This window comes from Anas acuta, chromosome 12 (genome assembly GCF_963932015.1).
Source record: "Anas acuta chromosome 12, bAnaAcu1.1, whole genome shotgun sequence".
In the NCBI taxonomy this organism is placed as follows: Eukaryota; Metazoa; Chordata; class Aves; order Anseriformes; family Anatidae; genus Anas; species Anas acuta.
This window is the reverse complement of record NC_088990.1, coordinates 2,422,755-2,446,160: the sequence shown is the minus strand read 5'-3', so window position 1 is coordinate 2,446,160 and position 23,406 is coordinate 2,422,755. Positions and strand designations below refer to the sequence as shown.

At 38.8% G+C, this 23,406-nt stretch overlaps 2 protein-coding genes and 1 non-coding gene across 4 annotated transcripts; 1 reads left to right on the top strand and 2 right to left on the bottom strand.

The window, feature by feature from the left end:
• The first annotated feature begins 114 nt into the window (after positions 1–114).
• On the top strand, positions 115–14,292 carry DIS3L (DIS3 like exosome 3'-5' exoribonuclease). Its single transcript, XM_068696386.1, has 17 exons — positions 115–339; positions 2,539–2,692; positions 3,488–3,616; positions 4,260–4,395; positions 5,426–5,602; positions 6,234–6,312; positions 6,920–7,099; positions 7,630–7,799; positions 8,594–8,755; positions 9,465–9,712; positions 10,302–10,394; positions 11,065–11,598; positions 12,003–12,157; positions 12,265–12,440; positions 12,769–12,914; positions 13,436–13,610; positions 13,686–14,292. Exons 1-17 carry the CDS (start codon positions 210–212, stop codon positions 13,995–13,997), a joined length of 3,156 nt encoding a protein of 1,051 aa, XP_068552487.1. The 5' UTR covers positions 115–209; the 3' UTR covers positions 13,998–14,292.
• TIPIN (TIMELESS interacting protein) lies at positions 14,128–21,676 on the bottom strand. 2 transcript variants are annotated; one of them, XM_068696394.1, is made up of 7 exons: positions 21,396–21,676; positions 20,251–20,344; positions 19,307–19,382; positions 18,169–18,291; positions 17,596–17,650; positions 15,673–15,867; positions 14,128–15,523 (listed from the first exon to the last, which is right to left on the bottom strand). In XM_068696394.1, exons 1-7 carry the CDS (start codon positions 21,526–21,528, stop codon positions 15,360–15,362), a joined length of 840 nt encoding a protein of 279 aa, XP_068552495.1. In that variant the 5' UTR covers positions 21,529–21,676; the 3' UTR covers positions 14,128–15,359. The 2 variants fall into 2 exon arrangements, with proteins under 2 accessions (XP_068552495.1, XP_068552494.1); XM_068696393.1 differs by having other exon boundaries at positions 17,587–17,650; positions 21,396–21,673.
• LOC137863390 (small Cajal body-specific RNA 14) lies at positions 16,655–16,790 on the bottom strand. The gene has a single exon (XR_011100891.1). It is a non-coding gene; the product is annotated as a small Cajal body-specific RNA 14 (non-coding RNA).
• Positions 21,677–23,406: the final 1,730 nt, after the last annotated feature.

Genomic DNA, 23,406 nt, shown 5'->3' with positions numbered 1-23,406 from the left:
CCCCTCAGAGCTCCCCCTCAGCCCAGTCCCTCCGCCTCCACACCGCTCCCTCAGGCCGGCCCCAGCATCGCCTCCCGCTGCTTTCCCGTCCCTCCCCTCCGCTCCTCTCCGTCCCTCCCTCTCCATGCAGCACCGCCTCTCGCAGCGTGCGCAGGCGGGCGGCGAGCCCCGGGCCGTGCCGGGCCTGGCCGAGCTGTGTCTCGGCCGAAATGCTCCGTACGGAGAAAGTCCTGCAGCTGCGGAGCCAACAGGGCCGCTCGGTGCGCGTCGTGAGGGAGCACTACCTGCGGCTCGATGTGCCGTGCCGCAGCGCCCTGTGCCGGGCCGGCTGCCCCGGCGGTGAGCGGGCCGGCGGGGAGGGCTCCGGGAGGAAGGGGAAAGGGGGACGAGAGCTGAGGGAGCCGGGCTGAGGGAGCCGAGCTCCGGGGGCTGAGGGAGCCGAGCTCCGGGGGCTGAGGGAGGGCGCCCGGGCTCGTCCCGGGGCGCCTCAGCCCGCCGCCGACGGGGCCTGACAGGAACCGGCGGGGCAGTGGCGGGCTGAGGAGAGAAAAGGGCAGCGAGGAGCCGGGGAAGGGGGGAGATGGGGCAGGGGGAAAGTTTTCTAAAAGCTGGAATCCTCCCTCTGCCGTCCTGAGCTTCAGGGGTGGTGTGAGGGGCGGCAGCACACGGAACAGCGGGGAAATGAGCAGCTCGGGGGCATGGGGGGGAGTGCTGCTTCAGGGCAAAACCTGTCAGGAGTAAACGGAGTGTTAGGGGAGGAAAAAAATGAACAGAAAAGAGACGGGGGTTGATGCAGGAATTGACTGGCAGCAGCTTGGTGACCGGGGTAAAACGCTGAAGTGGCATGGAGGTGTAACAGAAAACGCCCATGTTTCACACTCCGCTTGTTTAAAACACCTTTTACATGTGCATTTCATTTATGCGCTTTGCTTTTTAAAAAGTTCTTACATGTACATTAATTTCTGCAGGGTGTTGCTTTATAGTGTGAGCTACATTGTGTGCCTTACCTGTTGATGCAGCCAAGGGGTTACCATGAAGCATTTGTTATTCTGCATCAGCAGTTATTTCTGTTAATTAATTAAGCATAATTGTTCGTTATTGTGATCTAGGGTGTCAGGACTAGTTATAATTTCTGCTCCCTTATGGATCTCGGTGCTGTAGAGGAGCATATTGAATTTAGTTCTGAATTCCCTAAGGATAAATTACAGACACATACCAGACAAAAGTCTTACCTCTCTCCCCATGCCTAACTTTCCCTCTTCTGGGCCTGAACGTAAATTGTGCTGTAGGTGAGTGTCAGAATATGTCCCTTTATAATTATTCCAGGTAACTCAGAGATAAGGAGAACATTTATTTTTATTCCTGACTCTACACACTGTGCTGATCAGACTTTCTTTATGTGCTGTGAGAAACCGCCTACATAAATCATGAATCTATAGATACCTTTAATGGCATGCGGTTCTTAAAAGTTATTCTGATCTAGATGTATGGGTTAGAAAAGGATAGCTTAACATGAGCAGATCACGTAACTCTTCAAGTGACACTTCAGTTTTAATGCTCTTCTGAATTATTAATAAATATTAGCTTTCCTATGTGCATTCTGCCATCATCCATTATATACCTTCAGAGTGAGATGTAGCCTTGTTATGGTATGCAGAATCGTGCTTACTGGAATCACACTTATAGTGATAACGATTAATAGACGGTTTGTCCTGTGACAGCTTCTAAGAAATTCATGACAATAACCTGACTTGTCAAGATCTGTGTAGTTTTATTCTTTATAATTTGCCTGCACTGAATTCAGCAGTTGTTTCTATAATATTGTAAGGGATGAATAGATACCGAGAAAAAATACAGAGGAGTTAATGCCTGCCAGCTAAAAGTTTAGTGGATAATCATTGAAATATCTAAAGTAATTAAACTAATTAATTTGGGGGGACATTTTAAGATTTAATCTATGAGGGGTTTGTTGTGATATTTTGATGGCGTATGCCTAAGGGATGGAGTCTCTAATAGAGAGAATTGGCAATGATGGTAATAGTTTAGATTTGAGAATGTCTTCTCTTATCTGTATTCTTTTATTCGAAGGAGCACAAAAAGAGCTTGCTGTAAATGGATAATGTTGAATAGAGAGATCTGTGGAAGCAGTACATCCTTTGAATAATTCCATGAAAAGATTTTGTCTGGTAGATATATCGTCTCTCTTTTCATGTGGAAGCAGAGAAAAAAAAAAAAAAAAGGAATGTTACACTTCAAGTAACTTCCTTTTCCCAATGAAATTGCATCTTTTTCACAGGTTTGGATGGAATTTACCCTATATTTTGGCATCCATGGATAGCAAAAGGGCTCTGTCACAAATTGTTGAGATTGTACCACAGAATTGTACTATAGAAGTCATTATAACTTTGTTCATCAGAAAAATACATATGTATACCTTTGAAGACACACAACTCTAATGTCCGGGCACTTGAAGGCGTTTTTAAGAGAGCAGTATTGCAACTGAAAGTTTAAACCTTTAACCTCTGAATTGTGTTTTAGATGGCAAATTGTTATCAGATGATGTGACTCATTACGTTGTCCCAGACTGGAAGGTTGTTCAAGATTACCTTGAGGTTCTTGAGTTTCCTGAGCTGAAAGGTATTATTTTCATGCAAACAGCGTGTCAAGCTGTGCAACATCAAAAAGGTCGCAGGTACTTATCCTGTAATAACTCATTTTTTAATATAGATTGCAGTAACATATTAAGTTTGTAAAATACATATTTAAGCACAGCTACCCAAAGTCAGCAAAATGCTGTGCTTAAATAGTTTTCAGGTCTTTCAAGTGTCTTAATATGATTTTACAGAAGAGAAAGAACTGTGATCCTTTGTGATCCGTGGGTGTCAATGCTTGGCATATTTTTCACTTAATAGTGAATATTAATATTAAGACTGTAACATTATTAACTAATCAAATGGCTTGTTACAGGAATTAAAGAGAATTTGCAGTAATGATGTATTGTATGCAACAACTAAATTATGCATGTGGTTTTGTTCCTGCTGTATTACAGATTGAGCACTTGTCTTTGAGGAGCAAGTAATACTAGTACATGGTACTTACCTTATCAGACACAAACCATATTGCTGTAGCATATGAGAGTGCAGTTTGCTATCAAGGTCTTCCAGGATTAATAAAGCATAAACATCTTCGAAAAAATATGTCTTGTCTCAGAAATAATAAAATAAGCTCCTGAACATTTACAATGTTTTGTGGGGCTCATTGGAAAACAACTATGTTTAAAACTCAGAAGCATTCATAATGAAAATTAGAAAAGCTTGCTTACAGATGTTTTTTTAGGTTTTATTGTCAATTGCAGAATTTAATAAATGCATTTATTTATGAATTATAGTAATTTTCCTTGAGTTTTTCAGTCATATTTTCAGCTGAAATTAAAATACTCCCATGCTTTCTTTTGACAATGTTATATTGATCTTTTTTTGTATTCCAGACAGTACAACAAGTTGCGAAATCTAGTGAAGGATGCCCGTCATGACTGTATAGTGTTTGCTAATGAATTCCACCAGCATTCATACCGGCCAAGAGAGAAAGGAGAATCGATGGAGAAATGGCAGACCAGGTTTGCTTTAACTTGCATAGTACTACACTGAATAACATCATGACATTGTATGTAGAAATATTAGTAGACACTGGCTATGTAAGAGTTCGTGCTCTTCCTCTGCTTAGCTCTGGAACAGTTCACAATAATTATAAAAGTCCAGAATGTCCTTTTGTGATTAAGAAAGTTTCAACGTTGTTTTCAGAGGAAAACAGCCAAATGTTAATTAAATGCAATAATGCTAAAATAAAAAGCATTGATCATTTTAAAGTTGGACAACCATTTTACAGGGTGCTTTAGCATAATGAACAGAACACTTTAGATCCCATTAGATGTAGTGTCTCATAGCCTACAAACCCCACAGAGCTGGACTCCTGGCAGTTCCAACTAGATTTTTCCAAGCATTCATTCAGAGGAATAATATGTGATGTTTCAGCTGGGGCACATACAGATGTACTGGGGAGGAAGCACTTTCTTTTTCTGTCCTCTCAGTGCTCTTGTGTGGCACATAAACTTTATACCCTCAAAAATTTATGTAGCTTGTTGTATGTATCTCACAAGTATAAGTGTAAAACCAAAATCTCATTTATACAAAGTCTGCAAATGTCTTGCAAGTAGCAAATGAGATATACCAGGAGTCTTATTTCAAACTTTGCTTTTCTAGGAGTATTTACAATGCAGCAGTCTGGTATTACAATCACTGCTTGGGTCAGATGCCAGTTGTTATGGTAACAGAAGATGAAGATGCTATCAGGCAGTACGGAAATGAAACAGAAGGAGTGTTTGTGATTTCCTTCAAGGTAACATGCCAGGAAAATAGAAGAAGGTTGCCTTGGTGCTTCATCAAAATGACAAAGCAAGTACTTTAAAGCCCAATGTATAGTGCAAATCATTTCGGAGTTTACATGTAAAATTCTACAATGCTAACTCATGACTTCATTTCTCAAAGATAGCAAAGATGTCTGACATGGGAATGTCATTAAAAATGGTGAGTGAGCAAAGCAGAGAACTGAAAAGAAAAGCAGCAGCTTTAAAGATACAGATCATCCTTCTTAGGAGCCCTTTTTATTGTTTTCCTTGTTTTTAAAGAATTTTTAAAGAATTTTTAAAGAAATTTACTGTGACCAATATTAGGTTACCTCAGCCACATGTCTAAATCTGTACTGCAAGCATTCCATAAACAGAAGTAGCCGAAATATTCAGCATTATTCTGACAGCATGTGTTAACCTTGACTATATAGGATACACTGATGCATGAGAAGATAATTGATTTGTCATTTAGTTGTTGATCTCTGATACTGCTTGAATTCAGCTGGATACATGGATAGGATGTTTATGTTTAGCCGTGATAGGATATTAAGTAAAACCAACCAGATTTACTTCAAATTTGTATAAAAATGACTATGCTCAAATTGTTCCTTTGAGTGTGGTTCAAATGTAGTACAGAGAATCATACAAAATGCATACAGATAGTAGTGGGTTGCCAGTTTGATGATTTTGCTGTGGCACTTTACAATAATTATGTAGCTTGGATGGGGTATATTGCTAGCAGAAGTTTGAGAATCTCTAGTTTAGGATGTTTTCCTAACAGTCATATCTCTTTTGTTATATTTACCAAATGGCTTAGGGTGAATCTGGAACAGATCTGTGGTATTTAGAGCAGACACATCACTACCATTTGGAAATGCAGTCTGAGCATGTGTTAGCGAGCACTAGACAGCTCATGAGTGCATGAGACAGCTCGTCTATAATAGACTTTTCAAATAAAGCATTATTAAAATAACAGTGACCTCTAAATCTTTTCTTGTTTGTTAATATATGTGCATACAGAATTACTTGGATAACTTTTGGCCTGACTTAAAGGCTGCCCACGAACTCTTTGACTCTATAGTTCAAGCTCGGCATGAACGGGAGACTGAAAGCCAAGAAAACAATGGAAAAGAATATCCTGAGCACTTACCCATGGAAATACTGGAGGCTGGGATCAAATCTGGAAGATATATTCAGGTCAGTTGCTATTTAGAGATTATACACAGAAAGATGCAGTCTTGTGCCACGTGTGATACGGAACAACTGTATCTAATTCTCAAATATAGATAATGCTGTGTGAGGGCAGCATTTCTTACTTCATTTGCACACAGTCTATATCTCAGTGAAGTTAATTTACAGTTTTTTAGCTTGTCAGGGCCTTAATTGTTGGTGGGCTTCAGTTAAGAAATAATTTAAAAAATTAGAGGCAGTAATTTGTTCTTTGCTTGACTGTTTCACTAGTGAGGTGAAAACAGAGTGTGAACAGATTTGAGTTTTCTTTTTTTCTTGAGATGTGGAGATTCAGTATTAGGGCAGGCAACAAAAGTGATCTTACACTGTCTATGCTTTGAATAAAATGACCTTTACCACCTTAAGTTAAATTGGGCATTTAAAAGAACTTGGCATTCCTTTACAGAAGTGAGTGCTTAGAGGTCTTCATTGTACGTTCTCTCTCTGTAGAGAGTACAGTCCTGTCCAACATAACGTAAATATCAATGAAAACAACTAATTTATCTAAAAACTGTTGGAAGAAGAAAAACATATACTTTAAAGTTTGCTATTTAGAGATGTGGCTATTTCATTCTGTTTATTGGTTTATTACTTTTAGGGTACTCTCAATGTCAATAAACATCGAGCACAATTGGAAGCCTTTGTTCGACTTCAGGGATTTGGCAGCAAAGAAACAGGTGAAAAGATGATGAGAGGATGTGTTCAATGACTTCTTGATGCTGTCTGTGTTTTTTATGTGAATCCACATCACCATATATATATAGCTGTTCAGTTATTAATCAAGATGAAAGCTCAGATACTGCAATGCTTTTTTTTTTTTTTTTTCCCCTTTATGGGCTGGAAAGGAGGCTAGAGATTGGACCTCCTGAGAAGACAGTACCCTGTATATCCTCCTTCCCCATTCTTAGTACCTTTGGCTGTGTTTTGGACTCTTGTCCTACTAATGAGTTTCTCTAGACTTTTTCTGAAGTTAAATATTGATGCAAATTGTTTTATTTGTGCTTGCTCAAACTTCATATGACCACTCGTTTGGTTGAAATAAACGTTTGCATAGATGTTGGCAGGATTTTGGAGCTGGTCATTGTGATTGTAAGAGGAAAAATGCTTTTAGGATCAGATCAGAACACCAGTATTGTCTTTCTGGTAATTACTACCTTTGAGGGAACAGCACTTTTTGTTTGCACAAGTATTTTGTCTCAGCTTTCACTAGTAAATACTTTCAAATGTTCAAATTTTGAATTTTTTAGTAGTTCCTATTTCTTTTTATTTTTATTTTAAATTTAGACCTTCAAAGTGACATCCTTATTTATGGGGCCAGAGCTCGAAATCGTGCAATCCACGGTGATGTGGTAGCTGTAGAGTTACTACCTTCGCAAGAATGGAAAGGAAGGATTGTTGCCCTTTGTGAAAATGAGACAGAGGATAAAGCACCTGCAGACACCACTGGTGATCCTATGCCCACAGGTAAAGTAGATAGAATGATACAATATTTTATTAAGACTACCTCACCTTTTTGGTCTGATCTGTATCGTAGTCTTTATTTTATAGTCCCTTCCCTGCATCTTATGAGTGTGCTGAGGTCAGAGTTAAAAGTTCAAGATTAGTTCTCTTCCTACCAGAAAATACTGTTTAATTTTGGTCTTTGCTAGTAAATATTTTCTTTATTTTTTACTAGACTTAGACATCTTTTGGTAGTAGTGAGAATCTCGCTGAATAATTTATGTGTTGTATCAGTTTAAATCTATACAATGAGTTAGTCTTCGTTAGTATCCACAGGAATAAAAGCTCATTAAAAGCTGGATGTGCCAACGATAATTTATTACAAACTTGTATTGTTTCCTGCATAATATAAGTTGTTAGCAATTATAATGCAGATTTGTGGAAATCATTAGTTCATATTACAAAGCAATGGATCTTCTATACCTCTCCCGCGTTTGCTTTCATGTCCCTATTTAACTCTTTAACGTACTACCAACAATGTCCCTTATTAAAAGGTAAAGTTGTTGGAATCATTCAAAAGAACTGGAGGGATTATGTGGTCACTTTCCCTTCTAAAGAAGAAAGCCAGTCCCAGGGCAGAAATGCTCAGAAAATCCTTGTTACACCTTGGGACTACAGAATTCCCAAAATCCGGATCAGTACGCAGCAAGCTGAAGCACTACAGGTAAGTTGGCAGAAGCGTTTCTCAGTTCTGTATTCCTACAAAATTGCCTGAGTGTTATATGCTCTCATGATGTTTTCAAGGCAAAAAGACAGGTAGAGAACTATTAATCAAGTTAGGTTTGTGAAAGCAGGACACAGTTCAATGTGAAGAAATGTGTTCAATTCCTGTCAAAACTGTAACCTTCAGGTAATAAAGCGTATCATAGTTCTGGATGCACCACAGTCCCGGTACCCTGAGCATTTGTACACTGCTCACTTTGTGTATTTTTGTTGCTTTGTTCTCTTTTGTTTCCTGATAAATTCAGAGTCATATTAGGGGTCTGAAATGCAATAACCCTTGCAGCTTTATTGGCTCTATGACTATATATAACTGGTGAAAGTATGAAGGAGAGCTTTTCAACAAATTGCTAATGAACGATGATGATTGGCCAGCCATTCCTGTAGAAGCAAGAAACATGGCCTTGTCCATTCCTAGCTGCTGTAAATTCCAATTGTATTCTGTGGTATAGGAATACTTGTTTACATCTTGGTTATGTCTTTTTTTTTTCCTCAATATTTATTTATTTCAAGATAGAGATTTTTTTATATAATGAACCCAAATGAGTCATTTATTGGGAAATAAATGTAATTCTCAGTAAGCTTCTGATCATGGGTTTCTTTTTCCTTTCTGAAGCGTTTTTAGAGTTGCTTGTTGCTTGTCTCTTTGGATTGCTATGTTTGCCTCTGAAGAATGTTTATGTTCATTGCTTGTCAGGAGCAGATTGCTGTTTTAACAGAAGAATTGTCTTGTTGCAGGAGTACAGAGTTGTTGTGCGCATTGATTCTTGGGAATCAAATTCTGTATATCCAAATGGACACTTTGTGAGGGTTTTGGGAAGAATTGGAGATCTTGAAGGGGAAATTGCAGCTATTCTGGTGGAGAACAGCATTTCTGTAGCCCCTTTCTCAGAAATCCAGGTTAGTCTTTGTGATTAGGTACATTCTTTTCTGTTCATTTCTAGGCTCTTGTTCCTCAAAGAGGGGGGTCCTCTTTCAGCTGAGCGTATTGGCAGCAGGCTTTTGAAAACTGAAAACTATTTTTAGAGTATTTTTCTGGAATTACTTGTGGATATCAGTGGTTCTAGAGATACTAAGAATTTTCAAGTCAAGAATGATTTGAAGATAATCTGTTCAGTATAAGGAGATTTCAAACTCTTAGTTCTAATTTGTTGTAGACTGTTAAGATACTGATATGTTTATAGTACTGATCCTAAAGGCCAAGACCTGTTGAAATCATTGCTTTAAATCCTTTTTGTCCTCAACCAGGATGGGAAACAGCTCTCACAGGGAAGTATTTTGATTTTTACCTAAAATTAATTGAAAAAAATAAAAAGAATGTAAGAAACAATGTACAGTGTTGATGTTGGCCAGAGCTGCAATATCACTACAGTAATATCAGTTGATAATAATATATGTAGCATTCTTTCAGATATTCTTTTATACTTTCTGGAAAGTAAATGTAGTAGACTGACTTGGAAAATGCAAGGAAAAAATTTGTCAGGGATGGAAAAGTACACCAACACAGAACTATCAATGGATTACAAAAGCAAGAGCTAATTTATTTTGATTTGTTGGCTTCATTTTATAGGAAAGATGTAACTGTATGTTCATCGCTGTTTTTGTACAGATGAGCGAAATGCCCACGAGTTCTTCAAAGAATCCGTGGAAGGTGAATCCAGAGGAGGAAAAAAAACGTCTCGACTTGAGAGATACACACTTGATATTCAGCATTGACCCGAAAGGCTGTGAGGATGTTGATGACGCGCTATCCGTTAGAACTCTGCCTAATGGCAATCTAGAGCTGGGTGTCCACATTGCAGACGTAACCTGCTTTGTGGCAGCGAATTCTTACACTGATGTTGAGGCAAAAGCAAGGTAACGTATTTTCTAAAAATTAAAAAATTACAAACTTCCAACCTCCATATGTGCTATCCTGAAGAAACATTGAGAAGTTCTGTTAATTCTTTTGGAAGAGTTCTTGATTTTAATATTTAACCTTATGTTATATTCCATACTTTTTTTCTGTTATTACCACTGTTTTGAACTCAGACTACTGAATCACTTTATGAAATGCATTGTTCTCTGTAGATACAAAGAAAGATTGTATTTCTGTAGATACAAAGAAATGTAAACTTAATGGCCAGCAAAGATATTTGTATAGCCATTAAAATGACCTCTTCTGAGCTGAGCTTATTTTGTACAGTCCTACCTAGCTCTGCCTTTATTGCACGTGGGAGATACAGAGGAAGGCAAACTTAGGCTTGTGCTTATACAAATAGTCGTTTGAATAATTTCACTTCAGTACTGCATGTGTGTGTTGGGTAAGAATAACGTTAAGAACAGCCTTCTAAAATCATACTGTGTGTCACGTTCTGCTGACGCCGTAGTTATTTTGCAAACTGCTTGGCAGATAAACACCAATCAGTCACGGTGAGAAGAACAGTGACTGTGTTTTATTCTTCAGGGCAACAACTTACTATTTGGCGGATCGTCGTTACGATATGCTGCCCGCTGTATTGAGTGCTGACATATGCTCTCTTCTTAGTGGAGTCGATAGGTAAGATTTGGTGATATTTCTGACAAAAGAGATTTTTGCAAGTAATTTAGTTGTTGCTACCAGTCTCTCTATTTATTAATTGTGTGCATGCTTTGCATTGTTACTAAGTCTTCAACTGAAAGAATAATGTATGTTTAAAAATAACTTCTGTTTCTATGGTGTTCAGGGAAGGCGACTGCTTTGTAATCCTTTACCTTGCCAAAATGCATATGTGTTCCTGTTTCTCAAATGTGTTGTTACCCTGTTACCCTGCTTTTTTTTATATACAATTTACAGGGTAGGTTCGCTGGCCGAAAATGAGGATATGCAGGGTGCAGATATGATCACAGTGGATACAGCTGGCTAATAAAATATATGAATAAAAGTACCTGTTGCAGTGTATCAGTGCTTTAAAACAGATTTGGCTTTCTATCTTAGGTGCACTCTGGTCCAACAGGTAGATTGAAAATACTGCTGATGTAGTTGGTCCTCATTTAAGTGATGCACAAAACTGAAAGCTGTGTTATTTATCAGTATTGCTGAACACAGGTTTGTTTCATGAAGAAAAAAATTTCCAGTAAAAAAAAAAAATCAACACAGTATGAAATGTGTAAATTTGGAGCAGTTGTATGTGCTTGAAATGTGAAGCTAACCAGAACTGTTTATAGCATTGTGATTTTTTTTCTTCAAGGTATGCTGTAAGCGTCTTGTGGGAACTAGAAAGAGAGTCCTATGAAATACTGAGAGTCTGCTACAATAAAACCATCATCCGGTCTGCGTACAAGCTAGTCTACGAAGTAGCACAGGGATTATTAGATGGAGACACAAGTGTTGTTGATGATATCCCAGAACTGAAAGACTTGGATGAAAGAACTAGAAAGAAGAAATTGGATGAATTGGTTTGGGCAATATCAAAACTCACTGACATAGCACGGCACGTTAGAGCTAAGCGGGACAGCTGTGGTGCTCTAGAACTAGAAGGGGTAGAAATCCGAGTGCAACTGGATGACAAAAAAAACATTCACGATCTCATCCCCAAGCAGCCACTGGAGGTGCATGAGACTGTAGCAGAATGTATGATTCTTGCCAACCACTGGGTGGCAAAAAAGATTTCAGAAAACTTCCCTCATCAAGCTTTGCTGCGTCAACATCCTCCACCACGACAGGAATTTTTTACTGAACTTCGAGAATGTGCCAGTGCCAAAGGTTTCCCAATAGACACACGGTACCTTTTGCAACTTATCTTAACCGCTTTAATTAGAGATAAGCAATTAACTATTCGGCTTTGTAATCATTGCAGTACAGTCTTTTAAAAGATTTGAAATAATTTAGAATGAATGTGTATGTTGGGATCTGATGAGAAGGCTGTAAGCCTCATCACATCGAGGTATCATTTCGATAGATCCCAGAGCATGAAGGCCATCAGCAGTGATTTTGTTTGGGAGCCCCCTTCCATCCATCAGCTGCGCTCTGCTGTACAAAGGGGTTTATGAGCAGCTCAGCATGTTTCATTCTGGACAAAAGCAGGTTTTGCTGGAGTCCTTGGTTCTCCAAGTTGCAGGAGTTTAAGTGTAGGCTATTAGGATCAAGGCAGTGTAACTTTACTCAGAATTAACACTTTTTTGACAGGTCTAACAAAACATTGGCTGAGTCCCTGGATAAAGCAGATGATCCATTGGATCCACTTGTAAACAAACTGTTGCGATGTATGGCCACTCATGCAATGTCGAATGCATTGTACTTCTCAACTGGCTCTTGTTCTGAAGAGGAGTTTCATCATTACGGTATCCTGTCACCTTATTTTTTATGCTATTTATGTGATTTCTGAGCTGTTGGGGAAAGGCAGTTGATTGCTTTGATTTATTTTCACTGCTTCCTTTTTTATTTGTAGGACTCGCTCTAGATAAGTACACTCATTTTACTTCTCCAATTAGAAGATATGCTGACATAGTTGTCCACAGACTCTTGATGGCAGCCACTCTGAAGGAAACTAAAGATGTTAAGGATAAAGTACTCAGCAATAAGGATCTTGAGGAACTGTGCAGACACATTAATAACAGGAACAGGGTAAGATGGTCACCGTCTGTGTCTCTGTGTTTGTATGCTGCCCAGTGGAAAGGAATACCAGTCTTGACTGCAGCTTTTGGATACTACAATGCCCTAGTATCACTTATTTTTTTATTATTACTATTTTTTAACTTAACTATCACATTTCTTCTGAGAGTAGTACTAAAAATGACTCACCTTTACCACAGATAGGATTTCCTTTCACATGTATTTTTTTGGGGATTATAGGAGAGTAAGTCATGGAAAAATGAATATAAAGACTGAAACCAAACAAGCTTATTATTTATGTAGGCTGTTTTCTCTCCTCTTTTTGTGGGGGTGCTCCCAGGCAGCCCAGCATGCTCAGAAACAGTCTACTGAACTCTTCCAGTGCATGTACTTCAAAGACAAAACCCCAGAAACAGATGAGCGCTGCATAGCAGATGGTGTTATCTACTCAATTCGAACAAATGGCGTGCTTGTTTTTGTACCAAGGTAAGTTCATTAGAGTTGGGGCTGTTTAAAAATAAGACACAAGTATTACTGGAATGCTTTAAGGACACCTCTGGTCCTTAAGAAAGGAAATATTAACTGATTACGCTATTTTATTTTTTGTAAACCATAGACTGCTTTTCTGTTTTCCTCTCCCCTCATGCTGCTGAACCTTAACTCATTTTTAACGGAGAACCAGTTCCAATAACCCGTAACACTGCTGTTTTTCCATTATCTGGGCATTCCGGGCTTACAGATAATGGATTACTGACTGTATTTTACTTCTGCTTCACTGCTTCTGAAAAACCTCACTCACCATCTCATGCTGTTTTCATATATACTGCAGGGTTACTTTTTTTGATAATACACATTAAGTGCTTCTGAAGCAGGATTATCAAACTACCCTGGTTGTACCTTTCTGTTGCTTTCCTATAATCCTCACTAGTCCTCCTTTGGTTTCAAAATTAGTGAGAGAACTGATAAGGATGGAAATTCTTAAAAGAATTGTTCGTGTTTTTTTGAAGATACGGAATCAAAGGTGCTGCTTATATGAAAAACAAAGAAGGCTTAGTCATCTCTTGTCAAGGTGACAGAAGCTGCGAGTGGAAGCCTGGATCGCTTCAGCGGTTTCAGAACAAAATTACTTCCACTACAACCACTGGAGATTCAGTTACATTAAGTCTTTTCGATCACATAACAGTGAGTATTTAATCTGAAGAAAGTAAAAGGAAGTAGCATGATGAGAAATAAAATAATTGTTGAATTGCTTTTAAGGTGAAAATACTTGTGCAGACGTCCCGCTCCCATGCTGACACAATCAAGCTTGAAATAATCAAGAATGCACCGTACCAGACTTCAGCCACAGAGGTTTCCCAGAAGAATTTCAATGTGGTGAAATCTGATTTGGTAAAAGAAGTCAGCCAGTCTGCAGAAACTGCCCAGCACACTCAAGAAAAAGCAAGAGTTGAAGTGATTGAAGAAGAGTATCGGCAGTACTGCCAGACAAAGGGACCAAGCTTATACCAGCTGCTAGAGGAGATCAGGGACTTGGCTCTATTGGATGTTTCAGCTGATATCAGAACTTGAACTGTAACCTAACATACGCTTGTTGATGTTCTTTGTACAATTAAGTTTCTAAAAAAAAAAAAAACAAAAAACAAAAAACAAAAACCAAACAATATTTAAATATTTGAGTTGTTTTAAGGTAAACTAAATGTCTATTTTAAGTAAGAATTATTTTTATTAGGAATACATGTGACTTTTAAAAAGATTTTATACATGATAAATCTTCTAGATTTAAGACTGTAGTACATTCTTTCAGCTGCCATTCAAAAAAAGTTACTTGTCCTTGTTCTCCATAAACTAATTTCTTAAAACTTAATTATTTCCTGATGTCTTTCTACTTACTAGAGGTGTTAATTCCCCTCCAACACAGTTTAGCAAGTTTAACTCATAACTACAAGCATACAAACAGCACCCTCAGTCATGCTAATCTAGAGCCTTTGTTAATTGCAGTTCTCCAGCCAGCATAAAGTAACAGCTGTTGACATGAACCTGTTCCACCTGCTGTAAAGGCTGTTCTTGTCCTAACTTCAGTTCGTGTCTTAATTCAACTTCCAGAAATTCAGTTTGTTATGAACAGGCCTACCCTAAGCTACTGGAGGGCAATCCCTGAGCTTTACCACAATGCTGGTAACTTTGGACTAGTTTCATGTTCATTCTACCGAAAGGTTAGTTTAGGGCTGGTGCTATTGCGTAAGATGGAAAAAGAGTATTGTAAAAGGAACATGAAACAGCTTCAAGGTAGAGGACTAGATGAAGAAATACAGCTAATTTATCAAACTATGGTCCTCTAAGATGTACTTGTCTAAGGATGTTTGACTTGCACCAGGGAGGGGGAAGTTTTCAGTGCCCGTAGTGTAACAGCCTCATAACAAGAATTTCAGGTTTGACTTTCAAATTTAATCGCTTCTGTTGTGTAAGAACAAGATAGAGGTACTTGATAAGGGAGTTAAAAAAAAAAAATCCCGTGTGCCTGTCCAGACTTAACACTCCTGTTATAGATCTTCCATTAAAAACCTGAATACAAACTTAACCTCTCAACATCCCTGTTCATTCAGTTGGATATCAACTGTAAGAACAGGACAGAGTAGGCCAGAAAACTCATTCCTAAACAACACTTCCTAAACAACATCACTTCCTAACACTTCCTAAACAACATCAGTGAACAATAACAGAAGTCCCACATGCAGATGAAGGATGGTGCCCTGTTTGCCAGCGTATGGAGCAATTCATTGGCAGTGTGAAGAAATCAGTTCTGCCCAGCCACACAGGCATCACAGTTAGGGCTTCCCTGCACTTCTGGAGTCGGAGTGTGAAGAGCCAGCAGCTTTTCAATAAAAAGGGTAGTACTTAACCGAAGCACCCCACCAGTTCTAAGAAAGTTGCTCAAGGGCTGGGAAAAGGTCTCTGCTTTTCACTGGCACTGTCCAGTTCTGTATCTCTGTCCTCTGCTTCTGTAACAGCAACTTGAAGATCTTCTGTGACATCAGCCAGGCCCTGAGCAATTGGGGTATTAAACTCCTCCTCTTCTGGGTAACTAGGAGAGAGCTCTGTTAAATGAAAAACAAGGTGGCCCACAGTGAGAAAGTGCTGGTCCTGTGCACATAGTAACTGTAGTTTGTCACTCGAATCACAGCTCCTGACTCAGGAGCTCAGTTGTCTAAGCTTATTGGCTTAACACTTCAGTCAGAATTCTTACCGTTGTGTTGCGACTGGCTGTTGCACTGCATCTTTGCTTGCCTACGTTCCAAGGCCAGCTGCCTGTTCCTCTTGATCCGCTGTTGTTGCTCTTCTGTCAGAGTTGTACCAGGCAGAGTATCCAATTCTACGTTCCCAGAGCATGGATACACTTCCTCAGTGGCTGTATCCAGTCCATTGCTTTCACCTCCACCATCTGGGATAAAGATTGAAGGAGTAAAAGGGTGAGGAGGGGCAGAAAGCAGCATTTTGAACATAGAGAGGATTCTGCTGCTCAATATCTGTCAAAGAGTTTTAAATAGTTTCTGATTATGTTTTACATTTTAAAATCATTATGAAAGCTGAAGATCATTCCGTGATTTAGTTTTTAACTTGCAGTCATCTGTCTAGGTCCCTATTCCTGATACTCAAAATAGGAAACAAATCAGAAGAACCCAGACACACTTCGGTAATAAATACCCAAGTTTAAGGGAAGTACAGCTCTGGGTACTAAGTTAGCAATTGTAAGCCGTGCCTGACGGTTGAAGGGACAGTGAGTTCAAGCTGTTCTTACCAAAAGACCAGATACTTTTCTTCCCATCCCTTTGGAAAGTGGAAAGGGTAGTTCCAGGAATCAGACAGATTCAACACAGACACTAAATAGTTTTGAGTTCGCTGTGCTACTATTACAGAATATTTACTCAGTTGCTACATGCAAAATGGAGGCAGCCCAATTCTGTCACAGAACTTCACCCACAAACAGAGAAGGCAGAGCACTCTTTTGAAAGAGTGCCTGAGGCCAAGTATGCTTGTGCCTCCGCAGTACTCGAAGCCCATGAACAGAGAAGGTACTTGACAAGGTTTTTTTTAATACTATACCCTAGATTGAGTTTTTATTTCAAAATGCAAGACACCTACTCAGGTTTGTCAAATGAGGACTGATGGCTGTAGCAGTACACTGGCTAACACGGTTCAAGACCTCACCAGCACTGCACTGAAATACAGATGTATGGAACCATCGCACAGAAGATCTGATAACTCTACAGACACTGTCGGCAGGAACCATTTACTTCACTGTTTGTGGCTGCTTACGGCTGCATTCCATTTCCAGCAAATGCAGTCAACAGCAAAGACAGCCACAGGGCATTAACCACCCCCAAGGTTTTACCCACAAGTAGGGCAAGGCTGTAGCATTGGGTAACTCATTCCCCAGGTGTGAACACAAACTAAACAAATGGGTAGATAATTGTCTCAAGAGCAATCAGCTTTTACTTATTAGAGTAAAAGCAAAAAACCCTGCAACAGACCTTAGGAAGGGCTACAAAATTCTCTCATTTCTGCTAATGAAGTTTCTTTCAAACAACTAGGTGACCTCCGCTCCCTCTTTTTAAAAAGAGAGCCTGTTTGTTTCTGAGTTATCTAAAAAATATCATCCGAGTAGAAGAGACTCCTAAATTATTTACTTGTTAAGTGGATAGATTTTGATATCAGAAGAAACACTCAACAGTAGGCACACAGCAAGACTGACACACGCACCAGTGCCCACAGGTATTAGTAAGTACTTCCCCTATAGAAGACTCAACATCCTGACTTCACCGTAAGAACTGGTAGAAAGACAATGATTATTTTTTTTTTTTTTCCAAAAACGTTGCTAACACCACCAGTGCTAATACCCACTTTTCATTTCCTTCCTCTGTGCCATGAACTCTTAAATATATACAGAAAGAACTTCAGTCTGAATACCAGTTCAGTTTTGTAGATGAGTCTCACAGAAAGTTGTTTGTTTTTTCCTCCCTCCCCAGAAACCTGGTTTTAATAGAGTACCACTCAACAATTTCTTCTAGAACATGAAAATGTATCATGGGCATTGATTTCTAGTTGGTAAGAGGGGAAGAAAAATTTTTAAACCACTGAACTAACAGTGTAACAAGCATACCTTCATTACCTGTGAAGTCTTCAGATAAAATAGGAAGATCAAGTCTAATCCGTTTTAGGCATGTCTGCAAAACAAGAGAAATTAGCATTTCACCTGTGACAAAATCTTTCATGTTACGTTGGTATGTTTTTAATAGTATTTGCAATTTCTCTTTACATTTTATTACTCTAAAATAATATTCCCTTCATTATGTGTCTGACCCTCAACTTGAACTGAATGCTGTGGATTGTTTTCCTAGCCTTTAATCTGTCCCTCAGCCAAACGAAGCAGCATTCTTCTTAAGTCTTCTTTTGCAGATTCAAATGTAAAAAGAGTTCCAGAACTCTTCAGCAAATTGCTTTGGCATAGATGCCATGTAAAAGTTGAAGCAGATTCTCTGAAACATTAAATAAAGGCTATATCTAAATGCCAGATGCCTTAAATACTTCAAATACTGGAAATAACTTTTTAGAATGAGATAAAATAACATTATACACCTAAGCAGCATGTATAACTTACATCTTTTGCCGTATAATTGTTCTAAACCTGTTCCTTACGCTACTGCACATTGCATGAAGACAAACTGACAGGAACAATACATGCCTGAACTTCCTTTTTGCTTCCCAGAGACTCCACTTTGTCAATAAAATCATCAAATTGCAGTTTTGGAAATAATCTATGAGCCCAATGTTCCATATGTCGTATAAGTGTCTTCAAGTCCTCTGCCTTAAACATAAAACAAGATATCCATCTGTTAGAAGTTAAGTCAGCAGACTGCAGAAGTAAACATGATAGTAATGTTTCTAAAAAGATTAAGCACCTGCAGCTTGAAAGTCTCTTGAAAATGTAAGAAATATCAATGCTTGGGTAATCATTCCTCCCATAATGAAGTCTGTGAGTGCAATTTCAAGCTATGAGAAAAACAATGATAAGAGCTCAGGGAAAGCATTTGCATATATTTGTGAAACACTTGATAGCTTCTGAAAAGTTGCCGATCAGCAACTTAGGTGTGATCTCAGTCTAAAGAAGTAATATTTATGGGGCACAGCTGATATTTATTTTGATATTTAGAACACACAGAAAGACATACACCTAAATAACCTTATCTGATAAAGATTTTTGCTCAGATTAAAAGTATTGTCCAGCTTCTCTGTGTCTGCAGTTGTAAGAAAATTTTATACCGTACGTGTTCTCTGTAAACCAGAGATACAATGGCATTCTTGCAAGTGTGCCAGCAAATGTCTGTCTGTATGCTAAGCACATCCAAGGCAATAAAGCAGTTCGTAGAGAACATACCGCTATGTCATACACTTTTAATATCAAAAACTTTGGGATGCAAGTGTCACAACAGCCAGGAGACTGTCACTTACAGAGGGAATTAATCATGAAACAAAAAGGTAAGACATTTCAGATATATTAACAAGTCTTATAAACCTGTTCCAGTTCCCAAAATCTCTTTCTATAGACAAAGCACAAAGTCAGAGACATGGTATTCTAGCTTTGAAGGAGAGGCAAAAAGCTTTGATATCAAAACATTTCTTTTGTTAAATAGTCTTGTATGTTTTTTTTTAAGCTTCTAACTAAAAATCCAGGCAGGGTACATAAAAATACTGTTAGTAAGCCCCCTTGCACATAACTGGCTAACCAGAGATTGGTATCAATCCTCCCCACAGAGAGGCAATAAATCTATCAATTTAAACTAATCTTCCAGAAAATAACTGAAAAGTTCATTATGTCTTACCTCATGCCCCTTACCCTTGAACTTTACGTTGTCAAACATGTGTCTTAAGGCAGGAAGTCCTCTTTCTGAAACTAACCTGTAACAGGTGAAGTTATTTGAAAACCAACCTTCTTTTGTTATAAAAACAAACAAAAAAAATCCACATTCCCTTACATTGCCTAAAGCTACAGAGCTCTATTTGAGAGATGCAGAATTAGAAGCCATTAAGAAAACAAAGGAAATACAATAAAGACCGCTGTAAGACATGAGACTTTTTTCAAAATTCGTAATAGACTTTTTTCAAAATTCATAATACCTATACTCCTAGTCCAAGCTGCTTTTTGATTTTGGGTACATGGCAAGAAAATGGAACGGTCAGTTCTGATATCCATATTGCCCAAATAAAGCTTGTTAGACAGATGATCAAAGCATCCACCTGTGGTATCACCAAATAACTTCATCAGTATCTTTAAAATGAAAGAAATTGGAAGCTCGGATGTTTTCCATCGCTAAGAAGGAACTTAGAGCAGTTTTGGTGATAAAAGCAAGGAAAATACTGAAATCCTTTACATGGAGTTTACCTAGTTTGTAAGTAAGATGAGTGTTAAGCATACTTTAACATTTACAGCCACTGTTTAACTGAGAATTTATTTTGAAACACACTTGAAATAAATTAAAGAAAACCACAATACTACGCTGGAAGAGTCTTATGCATGAATAATTAATATCTATTAACAAAATTATTAGTCACGTGCTAAGTCCCAAGGAGACTTCAAGAAAGTTAAGACTAACAATAGCATTACAGAGGTAAGCAACAAATAAAAGGTTGAGATACACCACACAAGCACTTTCATCTCTAAACTCCTTGATATTTGACTTGGCTATGACCAAGCAGATATTGCTGTAACTTTCGTTATTATGCCATAGACATATACCAAATTCAAAGAAACATTATGCAATAATACCTTTGAGCATCTAATTTAGGTATTGATCTTTTAACTGCTTTCCGTGGAGCTACAGAAGAATCCTTCGTCTGTGACTGCTGGTTTCCATCTGGTTCTAACAAAGAAAATAAGATACTGTAAGTACACAGCACAAATAGCAACAACTGGAATTACATTACATAAAATTTAAGTTTCTACCCTATTTGAATGGCAAGTCACAAGCATTTGAGTGCAATATTTCATCTACCTTCTCATGCAAGTCTAGTAAGAAAATAGATACCTTACTATTCTGAATAAACTTTTCTAGCAAAAGTTTTCTCTTTCAGCCAACCTTATTTTAGAACTTTTATACTTTATTTCTGGTGAAAAGTGTACCAAGAGTAGATTCTGCCAATTATGAAAGTTGAAAAAAAGAATCAAAACATCAGTAAACATAAATAATCTTTCCCAAAGTTTCCACTGAAATCTGAGAGAGCCAAAACTCTAGTACAGCCTTCAAAAACAGAGTAAAGAGGTTACGTAGGCACCTGATTGTGTTCATTTTAAGAACCAAAGTTAATGTTTTTTTGATTAGAGCTAGCTTGACTGCAACAGACAAGGTACCGCTGTCCATCACATCTCAGAATGAATAACTATTTATTACACTGATTTCTTACTTAACATTCTGATACTCTGAGCATCAGGAATTCATGAGTTAGAACTTTTTATACATCAAAGAATTGTAGCCATCCAAAACTGATCCTTTCTAGTGAAAGGAAACACATACTTAACGTTATTTTTACTCGTAATTGACTATAAGTAACAGCAAATAAAAAGCCTTTATACTTTCTATTAGCTCGTTCAGTCCACTGGATTGCACTAAGATCTTCTCAAACACAAATCATTTGCTTTACTGTCCTGAAGTGCTTTGGATGTTTTCCAGGTCAGACGTTCTACAAAAACTACCAAATTCCAGCAGGAATGCTACACTCGACATTCTTGCGCGTGTGTTCGCTTCCACAGAACCTACAAAAATGAATTTTTCCCGCAAGCACGAATCCACAGAATCAAGCACGACTTCAATTTGAATTGACTGCTTTTTTTTAAAGCCATACAAGGCTATTTCTATGCAGCAAGCTCCAGTACAACCCCCGTTTCAGCCCCGGAGGCGCCCGGCGCCCTCCTACCTCCACCAGCCTCAGCCCAGTCAGCCCCGGCCGCCCCCGGGGAGGCAGGGGGCGGGAGGGGCGGGAACCTTTCGTCTTCTGTGTTCTCGTAGTCGGGGAGATCGAACAGGTTATTCTCCAAGGGGTCGATCATGGCCAAAAACGAAGGGTTTTGGTCTCCTCCCGCAGGAACCACCACAGCGTTTGAAAAGAAGAGCGCGGCGCCTCAGTGTCTCAGCGCGGTCCCCGCTGAGGGGAGGCACCGCGAGAGCCGGCGATCTCGCGAGACCCCGGCGCTGAGGAGAGCGGCCGCGGGGCAGGGAGCATGTGCGCCGGTTGCAGCGCTGCTTTTGGCGCCAAAAGACTGAGGGGAAAGGGAGGGGAGAAGCGGGGCAAAATTAGTTATAAAAATACATATACATATATAGAGAGAGTTAAAAAGTTATATATAAATACATATGTCTTGCATATATAAAGTTATTTATAGCTTTGGGAGCTATGCTGCATACGCCCAGCACTGAAATAAACCACATGTCCGCTTTATAACTCATTTTGCTTTTGAGTTGTAGAGTTCTTCCACAAATCACTAGAGGGAATGGCATCAAGTTGTGCCAGGGGAGGTTCAGGTTGGCAATGAGGAGACGTTTCTGCTCAGGAAGAGCAGTCAGGTGTTGGGATGGGTTGCCCAGGGAGGTGGTGGAGTCACCGTCCCTGGGGGTGTTCGAGGAAAGGCTGGACGTGGTGCTTGGGGACATGGTTTGGTGGGTGATACTGGTGGTATGATGATGGGTGGACCAGACAATCTTAGAGGGCTTTTCCAACCTTAACAGTTCTGTGATTCTATGGCCTGAGGGGCTGAGGTCCTGCTGGCCCCATGGAGCAGAAGGAGTAAAGTCAGTGACACTGCCTTAAGGGAACCGGGTTTCTCTGGTACCTCTCCAAGTTTGACGTAGGTAATGTACCTGTTAATTTAATGTATTCCATATAACACAGTAAAATCAATTGCATGCGCTTTAAATTGAAAGCATAAATGTATTACCCGTTAGTCAATATGATTTTAACTGTGTTTAAAAGCTGTATTCCCAAATGCAGGAGCATCTTTTATAGTCAGGAGTACACATAATAACAGTGAACACGCTGATGGGTTTATTGGCATTCAATCAAATTTTCTGAATTTTTTAGATGTGACCACTTTCCTCAACTGTGGCACACAAAGTACGAAAAATACACACAAAGATACTCTAGTTTTTATAGATCATGTGCTGCTAATTTCCAACCCAAACACTGTAAAGATGTCATAAAATTACTGAAAATCCAATTTATATATAGAGAGCTCTTTATATTGGAATTAATAGTCCCTCTATATTAAAACTGTTTATCAGCAAAGGAATCAGGTTTTGCGTGTAGCCTGAATATCAAACTTACAATTATTAGTGTGACGCATCTTTTCACTTCAATTTTCTCCTTAGTATTTATTTTTTTTATTATTTTTTTTTATGTGAAATAACTGTGTTTTAAATTCTTAGGTAATGGCAACTGAACTTGATAGAGCTAACAATTTCACCATGTCAGCTGGTCGATATGAGCAGAGCTTTGTCCTGTGACAGGTGTTTTGTCTTAGCCAGAACAGGTAGGTGCTGAATATTAAAAAGCGCTTTGAGAAGTATAAAAAAATACTATCCAAGAGTTAAAGTGGAAGATCATTTACGATCTCTGTAGAGGAGTATCGTGTTATAAAACCTGTCATATTTATGCATCTGATTAATCAATATTTTTGAAGAGTGTTTAATTGGAGATTGGATTTGATGCCCTAGGTGGTTCTTTCTCCTCCTATGTTCCTAATTAAATTAAAAACATATGCCAGCAGGCATTGATTATTGTTTTTTTCCCCCCAGGAAATGAATAAGCAGACACATGCTGATAAAATAATAAGCCAGAGGAGATAGAAAAAAAATTAAAAAAAAAAGAAAGAAAACCTTGCCTCAATTCTAGAAAATACTTCTGGTTTCTAGTTGAAGTGAAACAGAAGCAT

Coding starts and splice junctions, on each gene's coding strand:
- TIPIN (XM_068696393.1), bottom strand. CDS start 21,528: ATGATCGACCCCTTGGAGAATAACCTGTTCGATCTCCCCGACTACGAG. Junction 18,292..19,306: donor TCAAGGGTAAGGGGCATGAG/GTAAGACATAAT, acceptor TTTATGTTTAAG/GCAGAGGACTTGAAGACACT. Junction 15,868..17,586: donor AGACTTCACAGGTAATGAAG/GTATGCTTGTTA, acceptor TCTTTATCCCAG/ATGGTGGAGGTGAAAGCAAT.
- DIS3L (XM_068696386.1), top strand. CDS start 210: ATGCTCCGTACGGAGAAAGTCCTGCAGCTGCGGAGCCAACAGGGCCGC. Junction 9,713..10,301: donor GATGTTGAGGCAAAAGCAAG/GTAACGTATTTT, acceptor TTTATTCTTCAG/GGCAACAACTTACTATTTGG. Junction 12,158..12,264: donor AGAGGAGTTTCATCATTACG/GTATCCTGTCAC, acceptor TTTTATTTGTAG/GACTCGCTCTAGATAAGTAC.